The sequence below is a fragment of the Pituophis catenifer genome, unplaced genomic scaffold, assembly GCF_029215685.1.
Source record: "Pituophis catenifer annectens isolate HBS135680 unplaced genomic scaffold, rPitCat1.0.hap2 SCAF_6, whole genome shotgun sequence".
Classification (NCBI taxonomy): Eukaryota; Metazoa; Chordata; class Lepidosauria; order Squamata; family Colubridae; genus Pituophis; species Pituophis catenifer.
This window is the reverse complement of record NW_027256886.1, coordinates 4,178,099-4,203,646: the sequence shown is the minus strand read 5'-3', so window position 1 is coordinate 4,203,646 and position 25,548 is coordinate 4,178,099. Positions and strand designations below refer to the sequence as shown.

The 25,548-nt window shown below is 39.7% G+C and overlaps 1 protein-coding gene across 1 annotated transcript; it reads left to right on the top strand.

The window, feature by feature from the left end:
• The first annotated feature begins 6,685 nt into the window (after positions 1-6,685).
• Positions 6,686-25,001, top strand: LOC139318057 (cytochrome P450 2J5-like). The gene is made up of 9 exons (XM_070945302.1): positions 6,686-6,856; positions 11,633-11,795; positions 15,216-15,365; positions 15,561-15,721; positions 16,549-16,725; positions 19,472-19,613; positions 21,357-21,544; positions 21,712-21,853; positions 24,817-25,001. The coding sequence occupies exons 1-9, from the start codon at positions 6,686-6,688 to the stop codon at positions 24,999-25,001; spliced, it is 1,479 nt and encodes a 492-aa protein (XP_070801403.1).
• Positions 25,002-25,548: the final 547 nt, after the last annotated feature.

Genomic DNA, 25,548 nt, shown 5'->3' with positions numbered 1-25,548 from the left:
ATAGCTGTTAAGAGAATCACTGGAGTTGTTAAGTGAATCATGTGCTAATCTGGCTTTCCCCATTGACTTTGCTTGTCAGAGGCCAGCTGGGAAGGTTACAAATGGTGATTGCATTATCCCAGGACAATGCAATTAAAGAATGCCAGTAGCCAAGTGACCATGGGGATGCTGGTACGATCACCAAACAAATGATTGTAACTCGAGGACTACCCGTATCCTAAAAATTGCATAAATTATTGTGATATGGCATAATGGCCACAAAATCTGATAGTTACAGCAGTCATAGGTGTCAATTTGGGCATGACTTTAAATGTATGAATGCACGCGGCAATTCTAGTAATGCTGCTTCTGAATTTTTGTGACTCACTCTAGTAAGTACAGATTAGTCACTGTTCCACATGCAAACATTTCCTGAGGTAATCTATCAATTAAAACAAAACACATTAAAGTTCTTCAAAACCTCAGGCTATCTTTCATCTTGTCTATTTTAAGATAAGTGTCTCAGTGTGACTCTACGACTTTAATTATTACTCTTCTGCATTGGTATTCCTATATAGCCACTAGGAACGTATTTATTCTCTAGACTTGAGATACAGAAGTAAAAATGACAGAAAAGCTGGATAGAATTCATTGTAATTTTCCATTTTAAACATCTACTTACAATGAAAAGAACCTGGCTCAGTGTATTTTAGACTTTTTTTCTGGTGCAACAGACACAACCTTGGCTTCTCTGATGTGGGCACTTCTCCTCCTGACAAATCATCCCAACATCCAAGGTGAGACAGACATGGCTAGTGGAACAAGAGTTACTCTCAGGTCCTAAAAGCACAGAAATTGTTTGAAATCTATTCTTCATAATAATTTTCCTATGAAGGTTCTTGATTCTATAAGCAGATGTATGAATTTAGCAGGATTAAAGGAAAGCAAATAATGTATATACAGAGAGCCTGCCTTGGGCTAAATAAATAAACCAAGAGCCTTCTTTGAATCCTCAGTAAAATATTCAGTGAGGAACTAAAAATTGGAAATCGGTACAAATCTGAAACATTTAACACTTTCAATGAAGAAATCTACCATGGTTTTCAGATTTGTTACTTGCTTTTGGCCTAAATTACATATAGAAGACCAAATTTCAGCATGGTAATGAACAGGGGTGGGTTCTATTTACCTTTACAACTGGTTCGCAATGCGCAACCGCTTCACTCTCGCGCGTGCCTTGCTTCTGCACATGCCTCCCGCCAGTTTTACTACCAGTTCTTGCAAACCAGTCCGAACCGGGTGCAACCCACCACTGGTAATGAATATAGAAAAAAATCAAAATGGCGGACATGAGCAGCTATACAGTGCAATGCTGCCTGCCATGAAGAGAAGAGATGGGAGAATTGTAGGGGGTTTCTTGCTACTCACAACACCAAACAAACCCCTCAATCTTTTCCTTAAACCTACCTTTTTCCTGCTCTACAGCAGCGGCATACTTTATTGCGGTCATAGACCAAAAAACCAAAATATCCAAGGCACGTAGCTGGCACATGACCAGATTGAAGTGCAAAACGACAACAAGATCAGTGGTAGAAAACCACTCCGTCAAGCTCATAGTTCATGTGTTATAAATTTTTTTAGCTCCAATCTATATGGACTATGGTTGATTAAAATTATACATAGGTAGAAAATACTATATTGCAATTTGCATAAAATCTACACATCGGCACTTTATACAACCACCAGCTAGCTTAACTGCTGACGATCAGTGAGGCTCTCCTCAGTCAATGGGTCCAGCCTGTCCCTTCCCCTGACTCTTACATACCAATACTGCAGCAAATTTTTTTGCTACCTTTAATGTAATCTTAGAATCAGTATCCTGGAGTAAGAAGAGAAGGCTAAGATTTTCAGATGTTCCAGGAAATCTTTGGCAAATGGGAGAAATAAGTTCTGACCTTACCTCCCGATAATGGGGGCATATAAATACGATGTGAGCCAACGATTCCGGAGATCGGCCATCACATGAACAGTGGGTGGATTTCACACTCCCTAAGCACTTGCTTTCTAGGACATTCGAGGGGATCACATTAAAACATGCCTTTAGAAAGGCCAACCTGTATTTGACAAAGGATAGCATAGAGAGATATTTAGGGGTGTGTGTTCGGGGAGTAATACCGAGAGAAAATGGAGAACATACTCCCACACCAAGTACCAGATTCTGTTGTCTTTCAATATCATCCAATCGCTGGAATATCAGTGATTTGGCTGCATCTGGGTCAAACATAAGGGCTTCAATAGGGGGAATACCTATCTTCATAAGTTTGGTGTGAATATTGCTGGCCCAAGGACTGTGGAAGTCGTCCCGCCATAAGCACTGGCATAAACAGTAATCTGGAAGTCTGACCCACAGGGTCAGCCAGTAGCCAATAGCACGCTTCCACAGAACAGTAGCGAGTGATGGAATGCCCAGTTCCAGGCGGATTGCAGCATTGCTCACACAGGGGGGGACTCCCATTAGGTGACGTAAGAACTGGCTTTGAATGGACTCGAGGAGGGAAATATTTGTTTGGGCCCAAAGAGGGGGGGGGTCCTGCTCTACTATTACCTGGCCTGCTACTTGACTGGAGACTTAGAAGTTGAAGGCACTGAGCTGGGATGGCATGGGATGGCGAAGACAGGATTGGTCCAGAGTTGGGATCCAGCTGAGGCTTGTATTTTTTTTACCTTGCCAACCAGTGAAGACCCCGGGCCACAGATTTGGAGTGGAAGGGGCACAGCCGAGCTAGAACCATTGTCTGTAGCATTGAGGGACACAACCAGGATAACGGACCTGCATATGGACCCATTTCTGGACATGAAACAGAAAAGGAGGAGGAGGATGAGCTGGGTCTTGACATTTTGGGGAAAGACACCATGGAGGTTCAGAGAGAGGTGGACTGGGGCACGGAGGGCACCAGCCTGACAGAGCACCTTCAGTCAGGACAATCGGACTGCTGAGCTGCAGCGGTGGCAGGTGAGGTGGGGAATGTGAGCAGCTGCTGGCAGTCATTCCCCACCGGTCAGTTTAGAATTGAAGAAGCTTCTTGGATGAGAAGTGAAATATTTTCAAATTAAAAAAAAACCCAATTAAGTTCAGTTGTCTTTTGGAATAAAGCATCTCTGAAATAACCACGATCTGGATGATTGGGAATCTCCATAGACGTTAAGCTTGTTATTAACCTTTGTTTCTTTCTGGATGCCAATAAAACATATTACTTTCCATTTAGTTTTAGTACTTATTTTCATTTTTAGTAGATTTCTCTTGTGGACTTCACATTCTCCAGCCAGAGCAAACTTCAGAGATAATCCAAAATGATACCATGCTTGAAGTGATGAAATGCTGCTGAGAGAATTAACAGAAGAAGAAAGGGGCTTCTATCCACCCACATTCCAGGGCAGAAGATCTACAAGAGCAACCAATGCATTTTTTATCCCATACTTAGGCCTGAATGTAGACTGGATCCAAATGCCTCATCTAGAGCCCTTTCTAGTTATAGTATAATCACTTTCTATAGGAGACATTTTTCCCAATATTGCTCCACTTGTATTTTCTGGCAATTCCTCTTCCAGAATTCTTTGATTATTCAAAATCTTCTTCTGAATCAATGCAAAGAAAGCGGTCCCTTGGGGTTAATCCTGCCTAGTCTCTTTGTTAACCCTATAATCTGGAGTAGATTCCCAACAAGGGCCTGCCAGGCTTCTGAGACCTTTCCTCAAGTGCTTCCTGAAAACCAGTTGAATCTGAATGATGTGATCTAAATAGAGTGGTGGGTGATAGCAGCAAGATTCCTGGTATAGGGGAAGTGATCTCACCATGAGTGACATGAATGTCCTAGATCTTCAGATCACATGTTAGTTAAGAAAAAGACCAGACCAAGTGTATGCTGCTCCCAGTGTGATGAGCATCATGATAACTTTTTGGTTTTGTCTTGGTGGTCATGAATTTCTGAGTCACTCAGACCCTGCTCTGATGGCCTAGAGACTGATATTTTGGAATATAAGAAATTTGGATGAATTTGCCAACATCAGGGCAATGAGGTCAAAGGCCTGGGCAACAAGGAAGACTGTACATCAGCAGTATAAGTATTATACTTATATAGTTATCAAGTTTATACTTGATTCCTTATATTCAATCAATCAGAATAGAGGTGGAAGGCACCTTGGAGGTCTTCTAGTCCAACACCCTGCACAAGGGGGAGACCATATACCATTTCAGACAAGTGACTGTCCAGTCTCTTCTTAAAAACCTCCAGTGATGAAGCACCCAGAACATCTGAAGGCAAGCTGTTCCATATTTCTGAATATATTTCTGAACTACTGTGCCATGAAGTTCCAGATAATATGATAAAGGGTAGAGGGTCCTGGGATTCATAATCCATCAACCTCTGGGAGGTTACAGTTCCTCAACCATACATTAGAATCAGAATTAGAATAACAGTGTTGGAAGGGGGCTTGAAAGTCTTCTAGTCCAACCCCCTGCTCCGGCAGGAAACCCTATACTACTTCAGACAAATGTTGTCCAATCTCTTCTTCAAAACTTCCAGTGTTGGAGCATTCACAACTGCTGGAGTCAAGCTGTTCCACTGATTAATTGTTCTGACTGTCAGGATGTTGATTTAGTGATAAAACAATCTCTCTTTCTGATATTCCACTGATCCATGTTAACTCTATTAAGAGATATATGTGGAGTAACCTAGTTTGAAGGATTCAGGCATTCCTTCTTTGGCTTTTAGATAAAATTGGACTGAAATTTGGATAGAGAAGCCACATTGTGAAGACATTTGAAAACTGGTTAGCCCAATTGTGAAGTAGCATGTTCAGGCAATCTATCTGGGTCTACAGATGGGGATCTTCAGCCACAATATGTTTTCCAAGTTTTCTAGTTGAATACTTTAATTACTAGATGGCTTTGTACAAGTAACCCTCAATGTATGACCACAATTGAGCCCAAAAATTATGTTGTTAAGCAAGAAATTTGTTCAGTGAGTCTTGCACCATTTTACAATTTTTTTTGCCACATTTGTTAAGTGAATCACTGCCGTTCTTAGACTAGTAACATGGTTGTTAAGTGAATCTGGTTTCCCCATTGGCTTTGCTTGTCAAAAGAGTGCATAAGAATGAAGATGAAAAATTATAAGGGGGATGGAGGGGTTCAAGTTTTATACAAAGGGTTTTTTTTTTCTTGATCTGAGTATATTGTGTGGAAGTCCGGGGGGAGGGGAGGGTTAGGGAGGGTTAGGGAGGATGAGGTTGGGAAGTTTGGGGTGGGTTGAGGGGGGGGGAGGAAAGGGGTGAAAATGTAATTGTAAAACTTTTGCAATAAAAAAAAAAAGGTGCAGAAGGTGATCAAATGATCCTGGAACACTGCGACCATCATAAATATGAGTCAGTTGTCAAGTATCCAAATGTAAATCATGTGACCTTGGGGATGCTGCAACAGTCATAAGTGTGAAAAATGGTCATAAGTCACTTTTTCAGTGCCATTGTAACTTTGAATGGTCACTAAGCGAACTGTTGTAAATCAAGGACTACCTGTATAGGAGGTATATCCAAGTCAACCCTTATTGCTGGAAACAGTGTAGAGTTATCCACCCCCGGGATACATTTCAGAAAAGTAGACTGCATCGTTTCCAGTAAAGGGGCATTTATATATTCCCACAGCTCTGTGCCATTTGTCATCATTGACACTATTTTGCTGTTATATATTTTGATGACTGGAAGTGGACAACACAAGTAACTATAGTTGACAAGCTGCCCTATGGAATTGGCACAGGCTGTAGCCCTTTTTCTTAAAATGTGGGAGCAAAGGACCTTGCTTTTTGTGAAAACCAGTCCTTTGTGTAGGCAGATCTTAACTTGATGTGTACATTCCCTCCCCAGGCTCCAATTATCCATACTCCACTCCATCTCTTCCTCAAAACAATTACTTTAGATCTTCATGTCATTGGGTGCACAATGTGAACTAAACCTGTGCAGCAATTCTGTCATCCCTACCTGTGCATGACATTAATAAGACCTCATCTGCATAGAACAGAAGGTTCTCGACAGTGGTTTATCAGCCCGGGATTTCGCAAGGCTCATCAGAGCCCACTGTTCCCCATCTGTCTTGCCGCGATGCTTCCGGTCAAATCCGTTTGAGGGCAAAGTTGAGTGAAGTTTTTTTTATGATATTGTCCCAATGCTGGGTTTACATGGCTTTGCATGAGACATAATCCTGGACTAGATAATCCCTCCCTGGCCCAAAAAGATTCTCCTTTATATTCAGATAGATTTGATGGGCATGTGATACAGTATGATTTTGAAATGATTCTGGTACGCTGTCATGTTTACAGCAAAAGGGATTACACAGCCCTTGATTGAAATTTTTCCTCTGTTATTTGTGTGGCACATGGTCAGAGGTCCTCTCATTAACCCAAATTAATTTAGTTCCATCACTAATGAGACAGACATGCTGCTATTGCCCCCAACAATCCAGTTCCACATTTTACCAACCTCAGAAGGATGGAAGGCTGAGTCAACCTTGAACCTGGTGAGATTTAAATTGCCAAAATTGCAGTCAGCCAGCAGTCAGCAGAAGTAGCCTGTAGTATATAAAAGAGGAAGAAAAGAAAAAAGTATCAGACAAAAGTATACAGTCATCTTCAGATCCACCAGAAAAAGTAGGAAAATGATGGTGACAGGGATATTTTTGTGTGTTTTGTTGCTTGCTCTGCTGATTCTCTTCTTCCTGAAAGAACTCTGGTCCCGAAGACATTTGCCTCCTGGTCCTTTGGCTCTGCCTCTGATTGGATCTGTCTTGGCAAGCGGGCTTTGGCTCCGTGAAGATTACTTCCTTAAGGTATTTAATTCTAACCAGTAATATGCAAGATAATTCTCACTTGTTTTCTTTATATCAAAATTATAGACAAATGTACTTAATCAAGTAAAATACAATGAGGAATACATTTCTTCAAGTGCTAGTGATGAACGTGATTAGTTTTTTTAGCAATAGCAATAGCACTTAGACTTACAGTATATACTGCTTCACAGTGCTTTACAGCCCTCTCTAAGCGGTTTACAGTCAGCCTATTGCCCCCAACAATCCAGTTCCTCATTTTACCAACCTCAAAAGGATGGAAGGCTGAGTCAACCTTGAGCCTGGTGAGATTTAAATTGCCAAAATTGCAGGCAGCCAGCAGTCAGCAGAAGTAGCCTGCAGTATTGTACTCTAACCACTCATTTTCTCACCGTGGCTCATTTTCCTCATGGTACCAGAATATTTAGGTAAGATTTGCTTATAGCTGTTTCACAGAGCACTGTGTGAAATAACGGGGCTGAATAAAGTATATAAAAGTGGAAGAAAAGTTAAAAGAATGAGATGAAATGATACAACCATCTCCAGATCTATTAATGAGCATCAAAGAAAAAGAACCAACTGGACAATGATGGCAATAGGGACAATTTTGTTTGTTTTGCTGCTTGCTCTGCTGATTCTCTTCTTCCTGAGACAACTTTGGGCTCAAAGACTTTGGCTCTACCTCTCATTGGGATCTTGTGGGCTTATGGGTTTTGGCTTCATGAAGATGATTTTCTTAAGGTATTTTGTTCTAAATAATTAACCAACAATATATAAAATAATTCTCAGGAGTGGTGCGGTGGCCTAGAGGTGGAGCTCTTGCCTCACAATCAGGAGGCTGTGAGTTTGATCCCAGGTGGAGGCAGATATTTCTCTCTCTGGGCACACTGAGAATATATCTGCCGAACAAAAATTCTGCATTGGTGACAGGAAGGGCATCTGGCCATAAAAACTTAGTTAGCTCCATTCAGTTGCCCAGACTCTACCCCGCAAGGGATTATGGAGTCGTTAAATGAAGAAGAAGAAGATGATTATATAAAAACATTCTCGGTTATTTTCTCTGTATCATAACTATATATAAATATATTAACCTAGTAAAATATTTTTGCATAATGAGAAATTTAATTAATCAAATGATAGTGATGACACTTGGTTATTTTCCTCATCATGCCACTATATCCAGATCAAGACCTGCTTATCAGTGTTTCACAGAGCAGGATATGAAATAATGGGGCTAAGTTTTTAGGCGGCAAATTCTAGTTCAGTCTTACCAAGAAATGTTTGATAATGGAACCCATTCTTCAGAGAGAGAGGGGAGAGGGTGGTTTCTCCTTCATTCTGCTCAAATGAAGCTAGACATTCTTCTGTTGAAGATGCTTTATTCTATATTCCTGCAGTGGACAATAGGTGGAACTTGATAGCCTAAATGTCCCTTGCTAATTCTGCAATTGTATAATGATTTCAAAAGCTTTATGGATCTGTGTTCAACGCTGACAAATGTTTCCACTAACTGCATGAGTCATGTATTACAAGGAAGTATTTCCTCCTCCTGACGGCTGCTGAATAGTAGGAATTTCTCATTTTTCTGCTGACGACCTGCTGATTTTGTTGCCAAAGCTGGTTCTTTGGCAGTACTGCTCCCTGGATTTGAATGAGATCACTTAGGAATGACCCAAGACAGCTTTTGAACAGCCATGGACTCTCCTGGGAAGGGGAATATTGAAGATTTTAGGTCTCTGTGGGAGCAATCAGAAAGATCATCCATCTTCCTCTTAGCAGTTTGTTTTCTTAGGCGTGTCTGGGTTTTAACTTCACTGTTTGAATCTTTTCTAACCAGACAAAAATTGATAACAGATGGTATTTAGAAATAAATGTGGATATTTGATCTAGGCTGAATCACTGTTACTTTTTTATGTTGTGTCACCTGCAAAGTCATGGAATCAATCATAAACCAATCTATTACCCTCCACTTAGAGACAAACAACCTACTCTCTAACAAACAATTTGGTATCAGGAAAAATTTGTCCTGTAATCTGCAACTCTTACACTGTAAAAACATATGGACTACACAACTCGACCAGGGCAAAGCACTAGACTCAATTTACATAGACTTCTGTAAGGCCTTTCATTCAGTGGTACATAACAAACTACTCCTAAAACTAAAAACGTATGGCATTTACGGATCCCTGCATAAGTGGATAGCTGTGTTCCTATCAAGCAGGCAACAAGTAGTCAAAATAGGGAGCGCCCTATCAAACCCTGCACTTGTTAACAGCCGTGTCCCCCAAGGCAGCATTTTAGGACCCACACTCTTTATACTTTATATAAATGACCTTTGTGATCATATTATAAGCAACTGTGTTCTCTTTGCGGATGATGTAAAACTATTCAACACCACTGACAATGCTGCTACTCTACAAAAAGATATCGACTATGTGTCAGAATGGTCAAACAGTTGGCAACTCCAAATCTCATCCAACAAATGCTCTGTCTTACATATTGGCAAAAAAAACCAGAACACAAAATACAAGCTGGACGGATACGACCTAACAGATGACCCTCACTCTGTCAAAGACCTTGGAGTACTCATCTCAAATGATCTAAGAGCCAGAGCTCACTGTAACAGCATTGCTAAAAAAGCATTAAGAGTTGTTAACCTAATCTTAGGTTAGGATTAGGTTATTACCAGTTTCTTCTCTGGTAATATTGAACTGCAAACTAGGGCATAAAATTTTTTTGCCAGACCAATTCTTGAAGACAGCTCACCTGTCTGGAACTCGCACTGCATATTGGACAGTAATACAATCGAAGGAGTCCAGAGATATTTCACAAGAAGAATCCTTCACTCCTCTACTCGCAACAAAATACCTTATGCTACCAGACTCGAAATTTTGGGCTTAAACAATTTAGAACTTTGCTGTCTTTGGTCTGACCTAAGCATAGTACATAAAATCATCTGCTACAATGTCCTACCAGCTTCAACCAAAACAATACAAGAGCACACAATAGATAGATCAATAAATGGATCCAAACTAGACTGCAGAAAATACGACTTCAGTAACAGAGTTGTCAACATCTGAAATGCACTACCTGACTCTGTGGTTTCTTCCTCAAATCTCCAAAACTTTAACCTTAGACTGTCTACTGTTGACCTCACCCCATTCCTAAGAGGTCTGTAAGGGGCCTGCATAAGTGCACCAATGTGCCTACCGTCCCTGTCCTACTGTCTCCATGTATTGGTATCCTTATCCTGTATTCAGAATCGTGTTTATACTTATATCTGTTATCTTATACATGCTTGACAAATAAATAAAATAAATAAATAAATTTCAGATAGCCAAGATGCCATGATAAATTTTCTACGAGTTGATTAAAATAACAGTTTGTTTACAAAGCGTTTTGAAACTTTAGTCTTGCCTATTTATTATTATTGTTCTTCTTGTTAACTATTTTGTCATTAATATAACATATATATATTAATATAATATATAGATGATAGGTTAATACTTCGCAAATAGTTTAAAAATTTCGGGAGCCTTTCCTTTTTTTCAATGGGTGGGAAGCTAATATTGTAGCAATGAATTAATCAGTATACAACTAGGGGGGAATAATATGTCTATGTGCGTGAGTTGTTTTTTCTTTTTGTAATGCACTTTTTAAAATGTCTTGTTTGTTTTGTAGTTTTCCTTTTTTTTGAGCTTTGTATTTTAACTTTTCTTTTGAATAAAATAAAAATAGAACTGAAAAAAAGAAAGTTAATCAATTGTTTTAACAACTTACTCCCCCAATAATTTATATGGATAGTACTGCTCTTGTGGCCAATTTTAATTCAGATTACAATCCATCAGATGACGAACAATTCTTCAGGGCAGTCCATAATCCCTAGAATAGCAATAGCACTTAGATTTATATATCATTTCACAGCCCTCTCTAAGCAGTTTACAGAGTCAGCATATTGCCCCCAACAATCTGGGTCCCTCATTTTACCGAACTCGGAAGGATGGAAAACTTAGTCAAACTTGAGCCGGTCAGAATTGAACTGCCTAATTTCTGGCATTCTACTGCATTCTAACCACTGTACCATCATGGCTCATGCACCACCAAGCTCTATCAATGTAACTGCAGTTGGAAATTTGAGGAATTGATGGCTGAAAAAAGAAGGCAAAGAGATTGAGAAAGCCTCTGATAACCATCCAAACGGTAGCATTCAAAGGATGTGACTGACAGACTAGTACATAAAATTATCTTCCACAATGTCCTACCTGTCAATGACTACTTCAGCTTCAACCACAACAATACACGAGCACATAATAGATACAAACTCAAGGTAAACCGTTCCAAACTCGATTGCAGAAAATATGACTTCAGTAACAGAGCGGTCAATGCCTGGAATTCACTATCTGACTCTGTAGTTTCTTCCCCAAACCCCCAAAACTTTAACCTTAAACTGTCTACTGTTGACCTCACCCCATTCCTAAGAGGTCTGTAAGGGACATGCATAAGTGTACCAGTGTGCCTACCGTCCCTGTCCTAATATTTCTTTTTACTTTTACTCTTTTCATGTATTCAAATTATGTTTATAGTTTTACCTGTTATCTTATATATGCTTGACAAAATAAATAAATAAATAAAAATAAATAAGTAAGTAAATATAAATAAATAAATAAAAATAAAAATTCTTAGAATTGAGGATTTAGGAAAGCCTGTAAGTGGCATATTAACTATAAATAATCTGTTTTATTTGATTGTAACATTTCTCAACTTTGATTCACTTGGCAGCCTGCAAAACAATATGGAAATATATACTCCATGTGGTTTGGACATCACTTTGCAGTAGTGCTGTCTGGATTCAAAACTGTGAAAGAAACAATGACCAGCTTCCCAAAAGAATTCTCTGATCGATTAGATGATGCTTTCTTCACTGCTTTAGGGAAAGAAAGGGGTAAGTGCAAATAATAAGGAATTGTATCTGAAAAACCATCACACTGTTACAATTTGTATAATATGCATAACATGGGGGGGGGGGAATAAGCAAGGGATAGTTAACAAAATAATTTAAAGTAATGAGGTAAGCAAAAGAAATATTGCTATAATCCAGTTTTCACCAAATTATTATATGTCTCAATTGCATTTTATCTTGTCGATTACATTCATACATTGACTTAGACATGACTTCTTTTTCACTAAATATCTACCTGTTTTTTCAGGCTCTCATCATCCCAATTCAACAAAAACTTTCTCAATCTTCCCTTACCTCTTCAATCCTTTCCTTTGTTTCATATTTTACCTTTTTTAAAAAAAATTGCCTCTTCTTTCAAATTTTGCCACTTTCTCCAGCTTGGATTTTCATCAATTCTCTCTATATGGTCAACCCACCTAAAGGCAATAATTTCATACTGACTACCCACATACAGAACCATCAGCTTTCAGTACTTTCTATGTATAAAAATTAGATTTAGTTGAGATCTGTTCTAAGCTAATAAAATGTCCAAAATTGGAATAAAATCAGCAGTTTAGTTATTTTACCTGAAACCAAGAAAACAATTTAAACACTTAAATACCTTGGATTGAGGATCACAGTGGCTCAGTGGCTAAGACACTGACCTTGTCAATTGAAAGGTTGGCAGTTCAGCGGTTTGAATCCCTAGTGCCGTGTAATGGGGTGAGCTCCCGTTACTTGTCCCAGCTTCTGTCAACCTAGCAGTTCGAAAGCACGTAAAAAATGCAAGTAGAAAAATAGGGACCACCTTTGGTGGGAAGGTAACAGTGTTCCATGTGCCTTTGGCATTTAGTCATGCTGGCCACATGACCACAGAGATGTCTTCGGACAGTGCTGGCTCTTCGGCTTTGAAATAGAGATGAGCACCACCCTCCTAAACCTCAGACAGAATGAGAAAGTAACAGCACTCTCCATCATCCATGACCACCCAGATGCATCAACTATTTTTGTTTTCTGATAAATGCAAGGTGGAAAACTTGCCTGGGGAAAGAGTTGCTCTAAGCATATAACATACTACATGTGCACAGAAATGTTCCCAGGTGGGAGGGAAAGTGGTTGGAAAGAGAGAATCAGAATCAGAATCATAACAGAGCTGGAAGGGATATATATATATATATATATTGATACAAACATGTACAAGATAACAAGTATAAGTATAAACATAAATATGAACATAGGAAATGTGTACAAATAAAAGGGGACAGTAGGACAGGGATGCTAGGCACCCTGGTGCACTTATGCACATCCCTTACAGAGCTCTGAGGAATGGGGTGAGGTCAACAGTAGACAGTCTAAGGTTAAAGTTATGGTGGGTGGGGATATAACAACAGAGTCAGGTAGTGCATTCCAGGCATTGACCATTGCGTTGCTGAAGTCGTATTTTCTGCAATCGAGTTTGGAGTGGTTTACCTTGAGTTTGTATCTATTGTGGGCTTGTGTATTATTGCGGTTGAAGCTGAAGTAGTCATTGACAAGTAGGACATTTTAGAAGATAATTTTGTGTACTACGCTTAGGTCAGACTGTAGGTGGCGTTGTCCTAGGTTGTCCAAGCCCAAAATTTCAAGCCTGGTGGCATAAGGTATTCTGTTGTAAGTAGATGAATGGCGTACTCTTCTTATGAAATACCTCTGGACTTTCTCAATTGTATTAATATCCAATATACAGTGCGGATTCCAAGCAGACAAGCTGTATTTGAGAACTGGTCTAGCAAAGGTTTTGTATGTCCTAGTTTGCAGTACAATATTATCGGAGAAGAAGCTTCGCAAGATTAAGGTGACAACTCTTAATGACTTTTTGGCAATGCTATTACAGTGAGCTCTGGTGTTTAGATCATTTGACATGAGTACTCCAAGGTCCTTGACAGAGTGAGGGTGGTCTATGAAGTCGTATCCGCCCAGCTTGTATTTGGTGTTCTGATTTATTTATTTATTTATTTATTTTTGCCAATGTGTAAGACAGAGCATTTGTTCTTCTAGTTTGGCATTTGTTCTTCTAGTTCAGCCCTCTGCTCACTTTCAGATAAGTGGCTGTCCAGTCTTTTCTTAAAAACCTCCAGTGATGAAGCACCTACAACTTCTGAAGGCAACTTCTGTTCCACTTGTTAATTGTTCCCACTGTTAGGAAGTTTCTCCTCAATTCCAGGTTGCTTCTCTCCTTGATTAGTTTCCATCCATTCTTTCTTGTCCTGCCCTCTTGTGCTTTGGAAAATAAATTGACCCCCTCTTCTTTGTGGCAACCCCTCAAATACTGAAATACTGCTGTCAATACTGCTCTCCTCATGGGTAAATCTGCTTGTTTTAGGGGAAAGGGGAGTGTCTGTTTGAGAGAGTGAATCAAGTGACTGCAGGGAGGAAAGTGCTCCAGTTCACCTCATGAATGAATCTGCTTGTTTCTAGGAGGAGGGGAGAGTGGCTGTTTGATTGAGTGTAAGTGGGAAGTCTTGTTAGCTGTGTGCATGGGAAAAAATGGTTAGATGGTGTCCATCAGCCTTGGAAGGCAACTCATGTAGGTGAAGGAAAACTCTGATCTCAAACCTTGGCCCACTTGTTTAGGTCAGTTCAGTGTCAGGAAGATGAACGAAAATGGCCAATGCCTGCTGGAGTTTTGCTGCTACTATGGTTTTTGCGTTAGCAATACATACTTTAAAACAAAGCCTCAACACAGAGTCTCTTGGAGACATCCAAGATCGAAGCATTGGCACCAGCTTGACTTGATTCTTACCAGGCACTCCAACCACCCCAATATTACAATCACACGCAGCTATCAGGGTGCTGCTTGCAATACAGACCACTCCTTGGTGTGCAGCAGAATAAAACTGCAAACAAAGATATTTCATCACTCGAAGAAGACGGGAAGACCACGAATTGACATCAACAAGACCCGCAATCAGGGCAAAGTGGAGGAATTTGCACAAGCACTCAAGGAAACTCTCCCAGGCCCGGCTGAAGTAAATGTATCTGAACGATGGGAATATTTCAAGAATGCTGTTTATAACACTGCCTTGTCACTGCCATCTCTTTGGTAAAGAGATCAGAAAGACAGCAGATTGGTTTGAAGCCCATTCGGAGGAGTTGACACCAGCCATCGAGGAAAAAATGAGAGCTTTAATTGCATATAAAGCCTGTTCCAGTGAGCGCAACCTACAGGTTCTGCGAGCTGCTCATAGCAAAGTCCAACAGACAGCCAGGAGATGTGCTAACGATTATTGGCTGCAGCTTTGCTCTCGGATCCAGATAGCCAAACCATTCTGCTGTCTTTCTGGTCTCTTTTCCAAATCCTGACAAGGCAGTGTTATAAGGTTTTTTTTAAAAAAATATGAGTGTTATAAGGAATCATTTATCATTGTCTGCTGATGCCCTCAGGAATTATTTTCTCCAGTGGCCACACCTGGAAACAGCAGCGACACATTGGCATCACTTCTCTGCGGAAGCTGGGCCTGGGCAAGAAAAGCATTGAGCATCAAATAGAAGACGCAGCTCAGACGTTGGTGGAGATCTTTAGAGAAACAAAAGGTACGTAATTTGGGGTAATGGCTCACATTTTTTCATACTGTGTATTTTGAACAAGAAATGTGTATTTGATATGTGTATTTGATATGAATTTTTTTTTACATTTTTGAAAAAATTGATAGGAGTTCCCAATAATTTTTTTCATCCTGTAGTAGTCTTGTTCTTTAATAATTCATTATGAAATATCTTCATTTACAGGACAGCCCTTTGACCCTTCAATTCCAGTAATAAACGCAGTTTCTAATGTCATATGTGCTTTGAGTTTTGGGCATCAGTTTGCCCCTGAAGATGAAAACTTCCAGAAATTAATTCAAGCCCTTCAAAGTGTTGTGGAATTCTGTGGTCACTTTTTTCATTTGGTGAGTCATGTTTTCTATTAAAGAGGCAAAACTGTTTCCCTCAGTATTTTCATGTAATCATGAATGGAATCCATGGAGGAAGCCTTGGAAATCATCTTTTGTACTTTTATTCCCAGTGGATTGGACAAGTCTTTAAGTTTTCTTGTCAAGATTTTGGAAGTGGGTTGCCATTGTCCACTTCCCAGGGTCTGAGAGAGAGGGACTGGTCCAGTTTCACCCAATTGACTGAGTGCTTGAGTTGGGACTAATACTCAGTTTCTAATTTGTGCATTAACCACTGTACCAAAGTGGTTCTGCCAATGAAGGAATCCATCATTTCAGTATTCACCAGCAGTTGGCTGTCCATCCCATATTTAAACAGTTCTAGAAAAGATGACCACTTCCTGGGTCAGTCCGTCATTGAACAGTTTTTACAATTTTTTCCTAATACCAAACCAACATCTGCTTCATTCTGATTTAAACCGAATATCCAATCCATGTAGTTAATTCATTTTTTAGCTTGGCATGTGAATCCAGATTTTTTGAAGAACGGATTAGTTAGCCATGGTTAACCATATTTAGAAAGGCTCCTGGAGAGAATGAGAGAATTTTATAATAGCTTTATAAAAATCAATCTGCCTCTAACATAATTCTTTTCTGGAAGAATTTGGGAACAGCTTTTCTGGAGGACTTTTGAGGTCTGACACTAAAACATGGTTTGCCATATTTTAATGTGCTTGTAGTGGGTTTTTTTAGCTATTAAGTGCTGTCTATTACTGTGAGCTTCTGAGAACCTTCTTTATTTGTAGTGGGGAATAAATAAACTTTTCCTTTTCCATTTCTATTAGATGTTTAATATGTTCCCAAGATTAATGAGCTACCTCCCAGGTCCTCACAAGGAGGCCTTGGCTTCTGCAGAGACAATCCATTCCTTTGCCAAGCAAGAAATAGAAAAACACAAGGAATCCAGTGCTCTGCATGAGCCTCAAGATTTCATTGATCACTACCTTCTACAGATGGAGAAGGTATGGGTTTACTGTGGTTCAATACATGAAAAAGGAATCACTATATTCCTTGCTATAAGCAAACAGGAGGGGCTACTGAAATTGTCTTCACTGGATTTTTTTTTCTTTTTCATTCAATTCCTATTCTGAATTTAGCCCATTTTAATTCAGATTGCTTCTAAATAAGGGCTATATTGTACCTCTGCAATCTTAAACTTAAACAAGAGAAATTCTTTGTACGGGAAGTTAGAATTATTTTCGTTTGTCATCCTCTCATGTATGCCTATCACTCTTTCCTCTTTTTTTGTAAAGAAATTCCATTAAGAAGGAAAATAATTAGTTTATTTTATTTTATTGTCATTGCACATTGTACAACAAAATTAAATGCCACCTTCAGTGTACATTATAACTATAAAAATAAAAGGACATACACACATCCTTCACTATATTAACAGGGATTTTTGATTAGTACACCAAATTGTACGAGCACACAATAGATACAAACTCGATTGCAGAAAATACATCTTCAGCAACAGAGTGGTCAATACCTGGAATGCACTACCTGATTCTGTTGTTACATCCTCAAACTCCCAAAATTTTAACATAAGACTGTCTACTGTCGACCTCACTCCATTCCTAAGAGGTCTTTAAAGGGCGTGCATAAGCGCATCAATGTGCCTACCATCCCTGTCCTACTGTCCCCATTTATTCGTACCCATTTCATGTATTCATAATCATGCTTATACTTATCCCTGTTATCTTGTACATGCTTGACAAAATAAATAAATTTGTTAAAAAATCATTTGCACTAGACAAATACATACATACATACATACACACATACTTATCACACTTGTTGCACTGTATAGTGTAATATTAATGCAGTATCAGGGGTCCTCAATTTAATTGTATAGAACGTAAAGGATGTTTTTTTTTTATTTATAGTTTTCTTATGTATGATGTACCCAGAAGATGGCATTTTATTTCATTGTACGAGGTGCAATGACAATAAAGTAAACTTAAACTTATCTTGAAATGATCGGAAAAGGACATATCCTTCCACAGCTTTGACCATAAGTAAAAATGTAAAACAGTTTGAAACAAGGACTAAAGGTCCTCCTCTCCAACATTTTCAGAAAAAGTTTGATTTTTTAAAGAGCAACTGTTATTGATTTGAAGTTATAGTGGATCACTTTATTTACAATTTGATACCATCAGTCTTGAGTGGACCATCGGTCTGGTCACCACATTTAAGGTAAAGGTCCCCTCGCATATATGTGCTATTGTTTCTGACTCTAGGGGGCAGTGCTCATCTCCGTTTCAAAGCTGAAGAGCCAGCGCTGTCCGAAGACATCTCCGTGGTAATGTGGCCGGCATGATTAAATGCCAAAGGTGCACAGAACACTGTTACCTTCCCACCAAAGGTGGTCCCTATTTTTGTACTTGCATTTTTACGTGCTTTCGAACTGCTAGGTTGGAAGAAGCTGGGACAAGTAATGGGAGCTCACCCCATTATGCGGCACTAGGGATTCGAACCGCTGAACTGCTGACCTTTCGATCAATAAGCTCAGTGTCTTAGCCACTGAGCCATATACAGTCTCCTTAATACTGACCTCCATTCCTAAACCATTAAGGTAGATTTTCCACCTTTGAATTAATGGTTCAAGGATGGTTCAATGCTTCAATTCATCTTTCACTCTCCATCATGGTATCATCAGTATATAACAGCATCCACGGTTGCTTTATGGTCACAGTGTCCACACTAATTATAAAGAGCAATGGTGAGTGGTTGGACCATTTATGGATGGGAAAGAAATAGGCCATGTGGTACATGATCAAATGCTTTTTCTAGCTCAGTGACTGCCGTATCTATGGTGTTTTGTTTCTCAAGATGCTTCTCCATCAATAGGCAGATGGACTGCATTGTGTCATTTGTCCCATAGCTCTTCATGATGTTGCACTGGTTTGGTGAAAGCTTATTGATATCTCACAAGAATCCAGTACAGCTAGTCCTTGATGTACATCCACAACTGGGCAAAAACTTTCTGTTGCTAAGCAAGGCAGTTGTTAAATGAATTCTGCCCCATTTTATGACCTTTCTTACTACAGTTGTTAAGTGAATTACTGCAGTGGTTAAGTGAATCATGTGATCGTTTATCGAATCTGGGTTCCCCCCTGACTTTGCTTGTCAGAGGCCATCTGGGAAGGTTACGAATGGTGATCATATGACCCCAGGATAGTGCAACCATCATTAATACATGCCAGTTGCCAAGCACCTGAATTTTGATCACATGGCCATGGGGATGCTGCAACAATATGAAAAGTGGTCATAAGTCACATTTTTCAGTGCTGAGGACACTTTGAATAATCACCAAATGAACAGTTATAAATTGAGGACTAAAAAAAAAATACATAAATGAGAAAACCATGGTTTTACACCTGGGCAGGAAAAACCAAAGTAAGTACAGATTAGGTGAATCTGGTTGAAAAACAGTAACCATGAGGGTCCTTGGAGTCCTAGTGGATGATCATTTAAACATGAGTTAGCAGTGTGAGGCAAAAAAGCTAATAAAATCCTTGGCTGTATAAACAGAGGCATAGAATCAAAATCACATGAAGTATTAGTTCCATTTTAAAAATATTTAATAAGACCACACCTGGAATACTGCATCCAGTTTTGGTCACCACATTACAAAAAAGATGTTGAGATTTCAGAAAAAATCTTCTTAGAATTGTTGTAATTTTCACTGTCCATTTTAAACATCAGAGCAAGAAGGACCCCAACTCTACCTACAATGAAGAAAACCTGGTTCAGTGTATTTCTGATTTTTTTGCTGCTGGAACAGAGACAGCCTTCGCTACTCTGATGTGGGCTCTGCTCCTCTTGACCAATCATCCTGACATCCAAGGTGAGACATATCTGGCAATGGGAACAAGTGCCATTCTCATAACATTATTATTATTTATTATTTTGTCAAACACGTAAGGTAACAGATATAAGTATAAACATGATTATGAATTCAGAAAAAGGACACAAATCCTTTTGGGGGACAGTAGGATAGGGATGGTAGGCACGTTGGTGCGCTTATGCATGCCCCTTACAGACCTCTTAGGAACGGGGTGAGGTCAACAGTAGACAGTCTAAGGTTAAAGTTATGGGGGTTTGGGGAAGTAACCACAGAGTCAGGCATTGCATTCCAGGCATTGACCATTCTGTTGCTGAAGTCATATTTTCTGCAATCGAGTTCATACATACATACACAGAAAGAATTTGAGAGCCTTCTTTGATTTCTCAATAAAATGTTGAGCAAGGAACTAAAAACTGGAATCAATACAAATCTGAAACATCTAACATGTTCAACATAGAAATCTACCATGGTTTTCAGATTTGTTACTTGTTTCTGGACTAAATTGCATATACAAGACTAAATTTCCAAACAATAATAAGTCAAGATGGTGGGAATAAGCAGATGCATGACACAAGGCTCCCTGCCATGAACAGAAGGGATGGGGAAATTGTGGGAGATTCTTCACCACTTGGAGCACCAAAGGAAGCCCTCAATCTTCCCCTTAACCTTATCTTCTTCCTGCCCTGCTACTGCCTTTCCTGCTATTTGACTGGAGTCCAGAGACTGAAGGGACCAAACTGGGATGGCCTGGCAAAGACAGGGGATTGATCTGGAGTCCGGAGGCAGCTGAGACTTGTATTTTCACCCTGCCAACCAGTGAAGATTTGGGGTGGACAGGGAGAGCCAACCTAGGACCATTGTCTGAAGCACTGAGGGACATGACCAGGACAAGGGACTGTTCATCGTCATAAAACGTTAGAAGTACCGAGGTGCTTCCAGGTTAAAAGTATTAACCAGTGCCATCACTGTTGTCTGGGGGATGCCCAGTTGGGGATGCCTTTCATATCCCCTAAATGAGCCAACCAAAGTGGTAACTATTTATCTATTCATGTTTGCATGCTTTCAAATTGCTACATCAGCAGGAGCTAGAGCAAATGACAGGCGCTCACCCAAGCATAGAGCAGCACTCAGGTCTCGAACACAGGCTTGTAATTGTCAACCCAGCATTCTAAATGCATGTGCCACCGCACTCCTAAGGGACTGGTAGGAGGTAGAGAGGTGGCCCTGAGTGTGATCCAGTGCCAGTCTGAAGGGGTTGCATGGCTGGAAGCCATGCCAAAGAGTGTGTCCTGAGGGTGGAAGGCTGATAGAGGTGTAGTGAAGAGCTATCTTGGAGCTGGAGCTGAAGCCAGCCCAGAAGGATGACACACTGGCAGGGACTGGAAGCAAGAACTTGCCCAAAGTCAACAGGGGCCTTTGAAGTGAAGTATGTGTCCCAAATCAGAGGTCAGGGATTGGAAGGAGGAGTGCAAAACCCAGAGACCAGAGATTGATTTGGAGCCCTCTGGTAAGGTGGGCCAGGGACAATGGTGACATAAAGGTCAATGAGCTGGCAACTGGGGTTGGAGGCCTAGCTGGGGTTGTGAACTTTGGTATTCCAATAGATAAGGAATTCAGAAGCCAGTAATAAATTGAAGGAGAAGATCACATACTCTGAAGAACATTGGTAGCAATAGGCCTGTAAGGATTAAAATTTGGAAACAAATGAAGGAAATTAAGCTTCTATTTCCATTTTTTTTCTAGAGAAAGTCCAGAAGGAGATTAAAGATGTGTTTGACATCTCACAGTCAATTTCCTATCAGGATCGGAAGAAGCTGCCCTACACCAATGCTGTGATTCATGAAATGCAGCGTCTAAAATATGTCTTGATAGTTGGGATTCCCAGACAAACTACAAAAGATGTAAAGATGAAGGATTACCACATTCCAAAAGTGAGACATGCTAAGAACAGCCACTGCTCTCAGAAACTCTTTTTGGAAATGAACAAATATGGGTCCATAAAGGCAAACTAAAACCAAATGTTTCATCAATATTATTTGAACCTTTCTGCCTTTTTCCCTTATGAAACTGCTCTGTTTAATCATCTCTTTGTTTGCAGGGGACCATTATTTTCCCAGACCTGCGTTCTGTTCTCTTTGATCCTGAACAATGGGAGACACCTGAAGAATTCAACCCAAATCACTTTTTAGATAAGGATGGGAAGTTCATAGAGAGAGAAGAGTTTCTGCCCTTCGGAATGGGTATGTATATGAACCCAAAGCAGTTTATCACTTATAGATTCCCACCGCCCCAACATTGAGTTGTTCTGAATTCATCATGGACTGAATAGAAAATCAAGGAATCTAAATTCCTTCTAGTTTGAAAACCATGAGAGTCTGAAATTCCTCTTGGGCTACCAAGTTTAAACTACAAAGAAATATTAATTACATTTAGATTTTATATTTAGATTGTAATCAGTAGAGCTTTGTAAGATAGCTACAAGATTAGGAATTCCAGTTTGGCATCGCTGCGGGACGGTCGTGGGTAACGGGGCTCTGTGAACCTAGGCCGAATCCTCATCGTTGGAGGGCCCTAAGGCACTAAACTCACCCAGAAGGGATGACAAAGAAAGGAGGGGGGGCCTTGCAGATCACCGAGAGCGGCGGCTCTTCTGCTTGATCCGAGGTGCCCTCCCATCCAACAATGAAGTGGAGAGGTGACCATTATGGCCACCGAGAAGCTGGGACAACTGAAGAAGGAAATGTGCTGGAGCAGTTTGTGAACAGTGGCCTGGAACTGGGTGAGGTGATTTTCAACTTCTATACTAGAGATCTAATCCCAAAGAAAAGAAATTCCAAAAGAAAGACTCTCTAAAGCGGTGAGAAAGTGGCGAATAAACACTTAGAGAAAAATTACCGAAAGTGAAACCTAAGGGGAGAATATGAAGTTTTAAAATACAGAAAGACTGGATTCAAATATTTTATTGGTAATATTTTGAAAAGGCATTTTGAAATGCTGGGAATATTTGGTTGATTATTGGAAGAAATTGCTTGAAGAAAATTGGAACAACAATCAACTGTTAGATTTTGTGTAATGTTGAAATTTTAGGAGAAGGTGCCATCCACTGGTGAAAGAATATATATATTATATTTTTACAAGGCTGGGAATAACATTGGAATAATCTGAGGATTGATAAGGCAGAAAAGAGAGTGGAGACAAACAACATCTGGAAGACTGCCTTTTTGCATATTATTTTATACTTACTTGCTTCACGATTGATGCGGAACAAATTGTGAGACTTTTTGAAGATTTCTAAGTAGAGTGGATACAAATACCAGGAATTATCACTGAAATTGAAAAGTTGACTGTGTGACTTAAGAAGACATGGTGAAATCTGATGGATTCACCTAGGATTATAAACATTGTCTGATAATTGCTTAAGAGGTGAAAGAAGAAGAAGAAAAAACTTTTTGGAGAACTTAGAAGTAAACTGACCTGTTGAGGACTATAAATAACTATAAATATTGGGCATCCTGAGAAATAATTTTGGGTCTGAGTAAACTGTTTCAATATTGGCTTTTTGGTGTTACAGATAACTGAGATTTTGGGACTGGTAGATTACTGAATAACTTTTTGATCCATCAAAATAAGGCAAAATGCTTCAACAGGGAAAAATAAATGTATTTCAAAAAGAAACATTGATACATATTATGGAAATACATATCTTTATAAAACAATCATTAAAAGCAGTATCTTGCATATATCATCAGGGTCATAGTAAGACAAGTAATTAATACAGTATGCCATCCATCTTATAATAAAAAGAATTTGGGTGGCTTAGTTCAGCTAAAGCTTGAACCATGGTGGGGCAATGGTTAAAATGCAGTATTGCAGAAAAACTCTGCCCACAGCCAGCTGTTTGATCTTGACTGGCTCAAATTTGACTCAACCTTCCATCCTTTCAAAGTCAGTAAAATGAGGAGCCAGATTTTGGGGGGCAATGCGCTGACATTGTAAATCACTCTCAGAGTGCAGTAAATCCCTATGGAGTAGTATATAAAACTAAGAACAATAGGTTTATTAAAGGTTTAGCTAGTGCTAAAGGTTATAAGTGAAAGGTTATAAGGTAGATTAAGATTTTATCAATGTTACCAATAGCATTCTTCCTTACTATAAACCTTCCTATGCAAGGATCACCTTTATAGTCAGGCATTCCTGAGCAGGAAACAGATGGTCTGCTCAAATTGGCATTCTGTCTATTTAGGAATAGCAAGCACTTAGCACTTACCATATTTTTCGGACTATGAGTCGCACCGGAGTATAAGATGCACCTAGATTTCGAAGAGGATGACGAGAAAAAATTAGTTTTTTGGCTTCCACACATCCAGTTTTTGCCCTCCTCAGCCCTCAGGAGCACTCTGCAGGCCTCCCAAACCCTCTGCGCATCCCATTTTTGTGAAATACGGGCCCATTTTCATGAAAAAACAGGCCCGTTTTTGGCCTCCTGATTCATGTGTCCCATTTTTGCCCTCCCCAGCCTGCAGGAACAGTCTTCAGGCCTCGTAAACCCTTCATGTGTCCCATTTTCATCAAAAACAGGCTTGTTTTTGGCGAAAACAGGACATTCGAATATGGCCCTGCTTTTGGCCTCCCAAAACACCCCCCCCCCCGTGTTTTGGGAGGCTAAAAACAGGGCCATATTCAGTCTATAAGATGCAGGGACATTTCCATCCACTGGGGAAAAGGTGTGTCTTACAGTCCGAAAAATACAGTATATACTTCTTCATAGTGCTTTTATAGCCTTCTATGAGTGGTTTACAGAATCAGCATATTGCCCCCAACAATCTGTGTCTTCAATTTAGTGACCTCAGAAGGATGGAAAGCTGAGACAACCATGAACAGGTCAGAATCGAATTGCTGGCAGTGAGCTGAGTTAGCCTACAATACTGAATTCTAACCACTGTGTCATCATGGCTCATGAACTGATTTAACAAAGCAGTTTGATCAATGGCTCAGCACCCCAACAGATTCAAAGCACTATCCCCAAAAGCTATTCCTATGACTAAATAATAACATGCTAAATAATAAGCAATACTAGAAGATACCAAGGTTCAACAGGGAAATGTGTTTCATCCGTTACAAATCTTCTCTCACGTTTCCTTGCTGATGGGGTATATTTGGGAGAAGTGATCATTATTCCCTTTATACTTTGTCTCACCTACAGGTCAGCGTGTATGTGTGGGAGAGCAACTGGCAAGAATTGAGATCTTCATCTTTCTGACCAGCCTGTTGAAGGCCTTCAGCTTCCAGTTGCCTGAAGGAGTGAAAGAACTCAATGAAGCACCTGTTGTAAAAGTGACAATGCATCCACAGCCTTATAAACTGTGTGCTATTCCCACAAAGGCTTAAACCTAAACACCACAAAAAAGCATAAAACTAAATACAGAAGAGCTGTTCAGTACTATAAATGTTTCATACATATACAAATTCACTTAATATTGTGTTTTGCTTCTATTTACTCAATACTGAATTTCTTCAACCTATTGCTGGGTTCATGCAACATACCTAACAAGGTCAACCAAAGACTGGGAGGATGTGTGTGAAAAAAACTGAGGTTATCATGCTTTATCTTTGTTTCCTTTTGGGTGCCAATAAAACATATTTTCTTTTATTTTTGGTATCTTTTTCATTTTTACTAAATTTCTCCTATGGACCATGTTCCCCAACCAGATTTCGTAGATAGACCAAAATGATGCCATGCTTGAAGGGATGAAATGATGCTGAGAGAATTAGCAAAAGAAGAAAATATGCCCCCATCACATCCCTGTGAAGAACATCCACAAGACAAGAGCAGCCAATGCATTTTTCATCCCAGCTGAACCTCAACTGGATCTAATTATGAGCTTCATTTAAAGCAGGGGTGTCACACTTGCATTGTCACGGCAGCATCATGTAA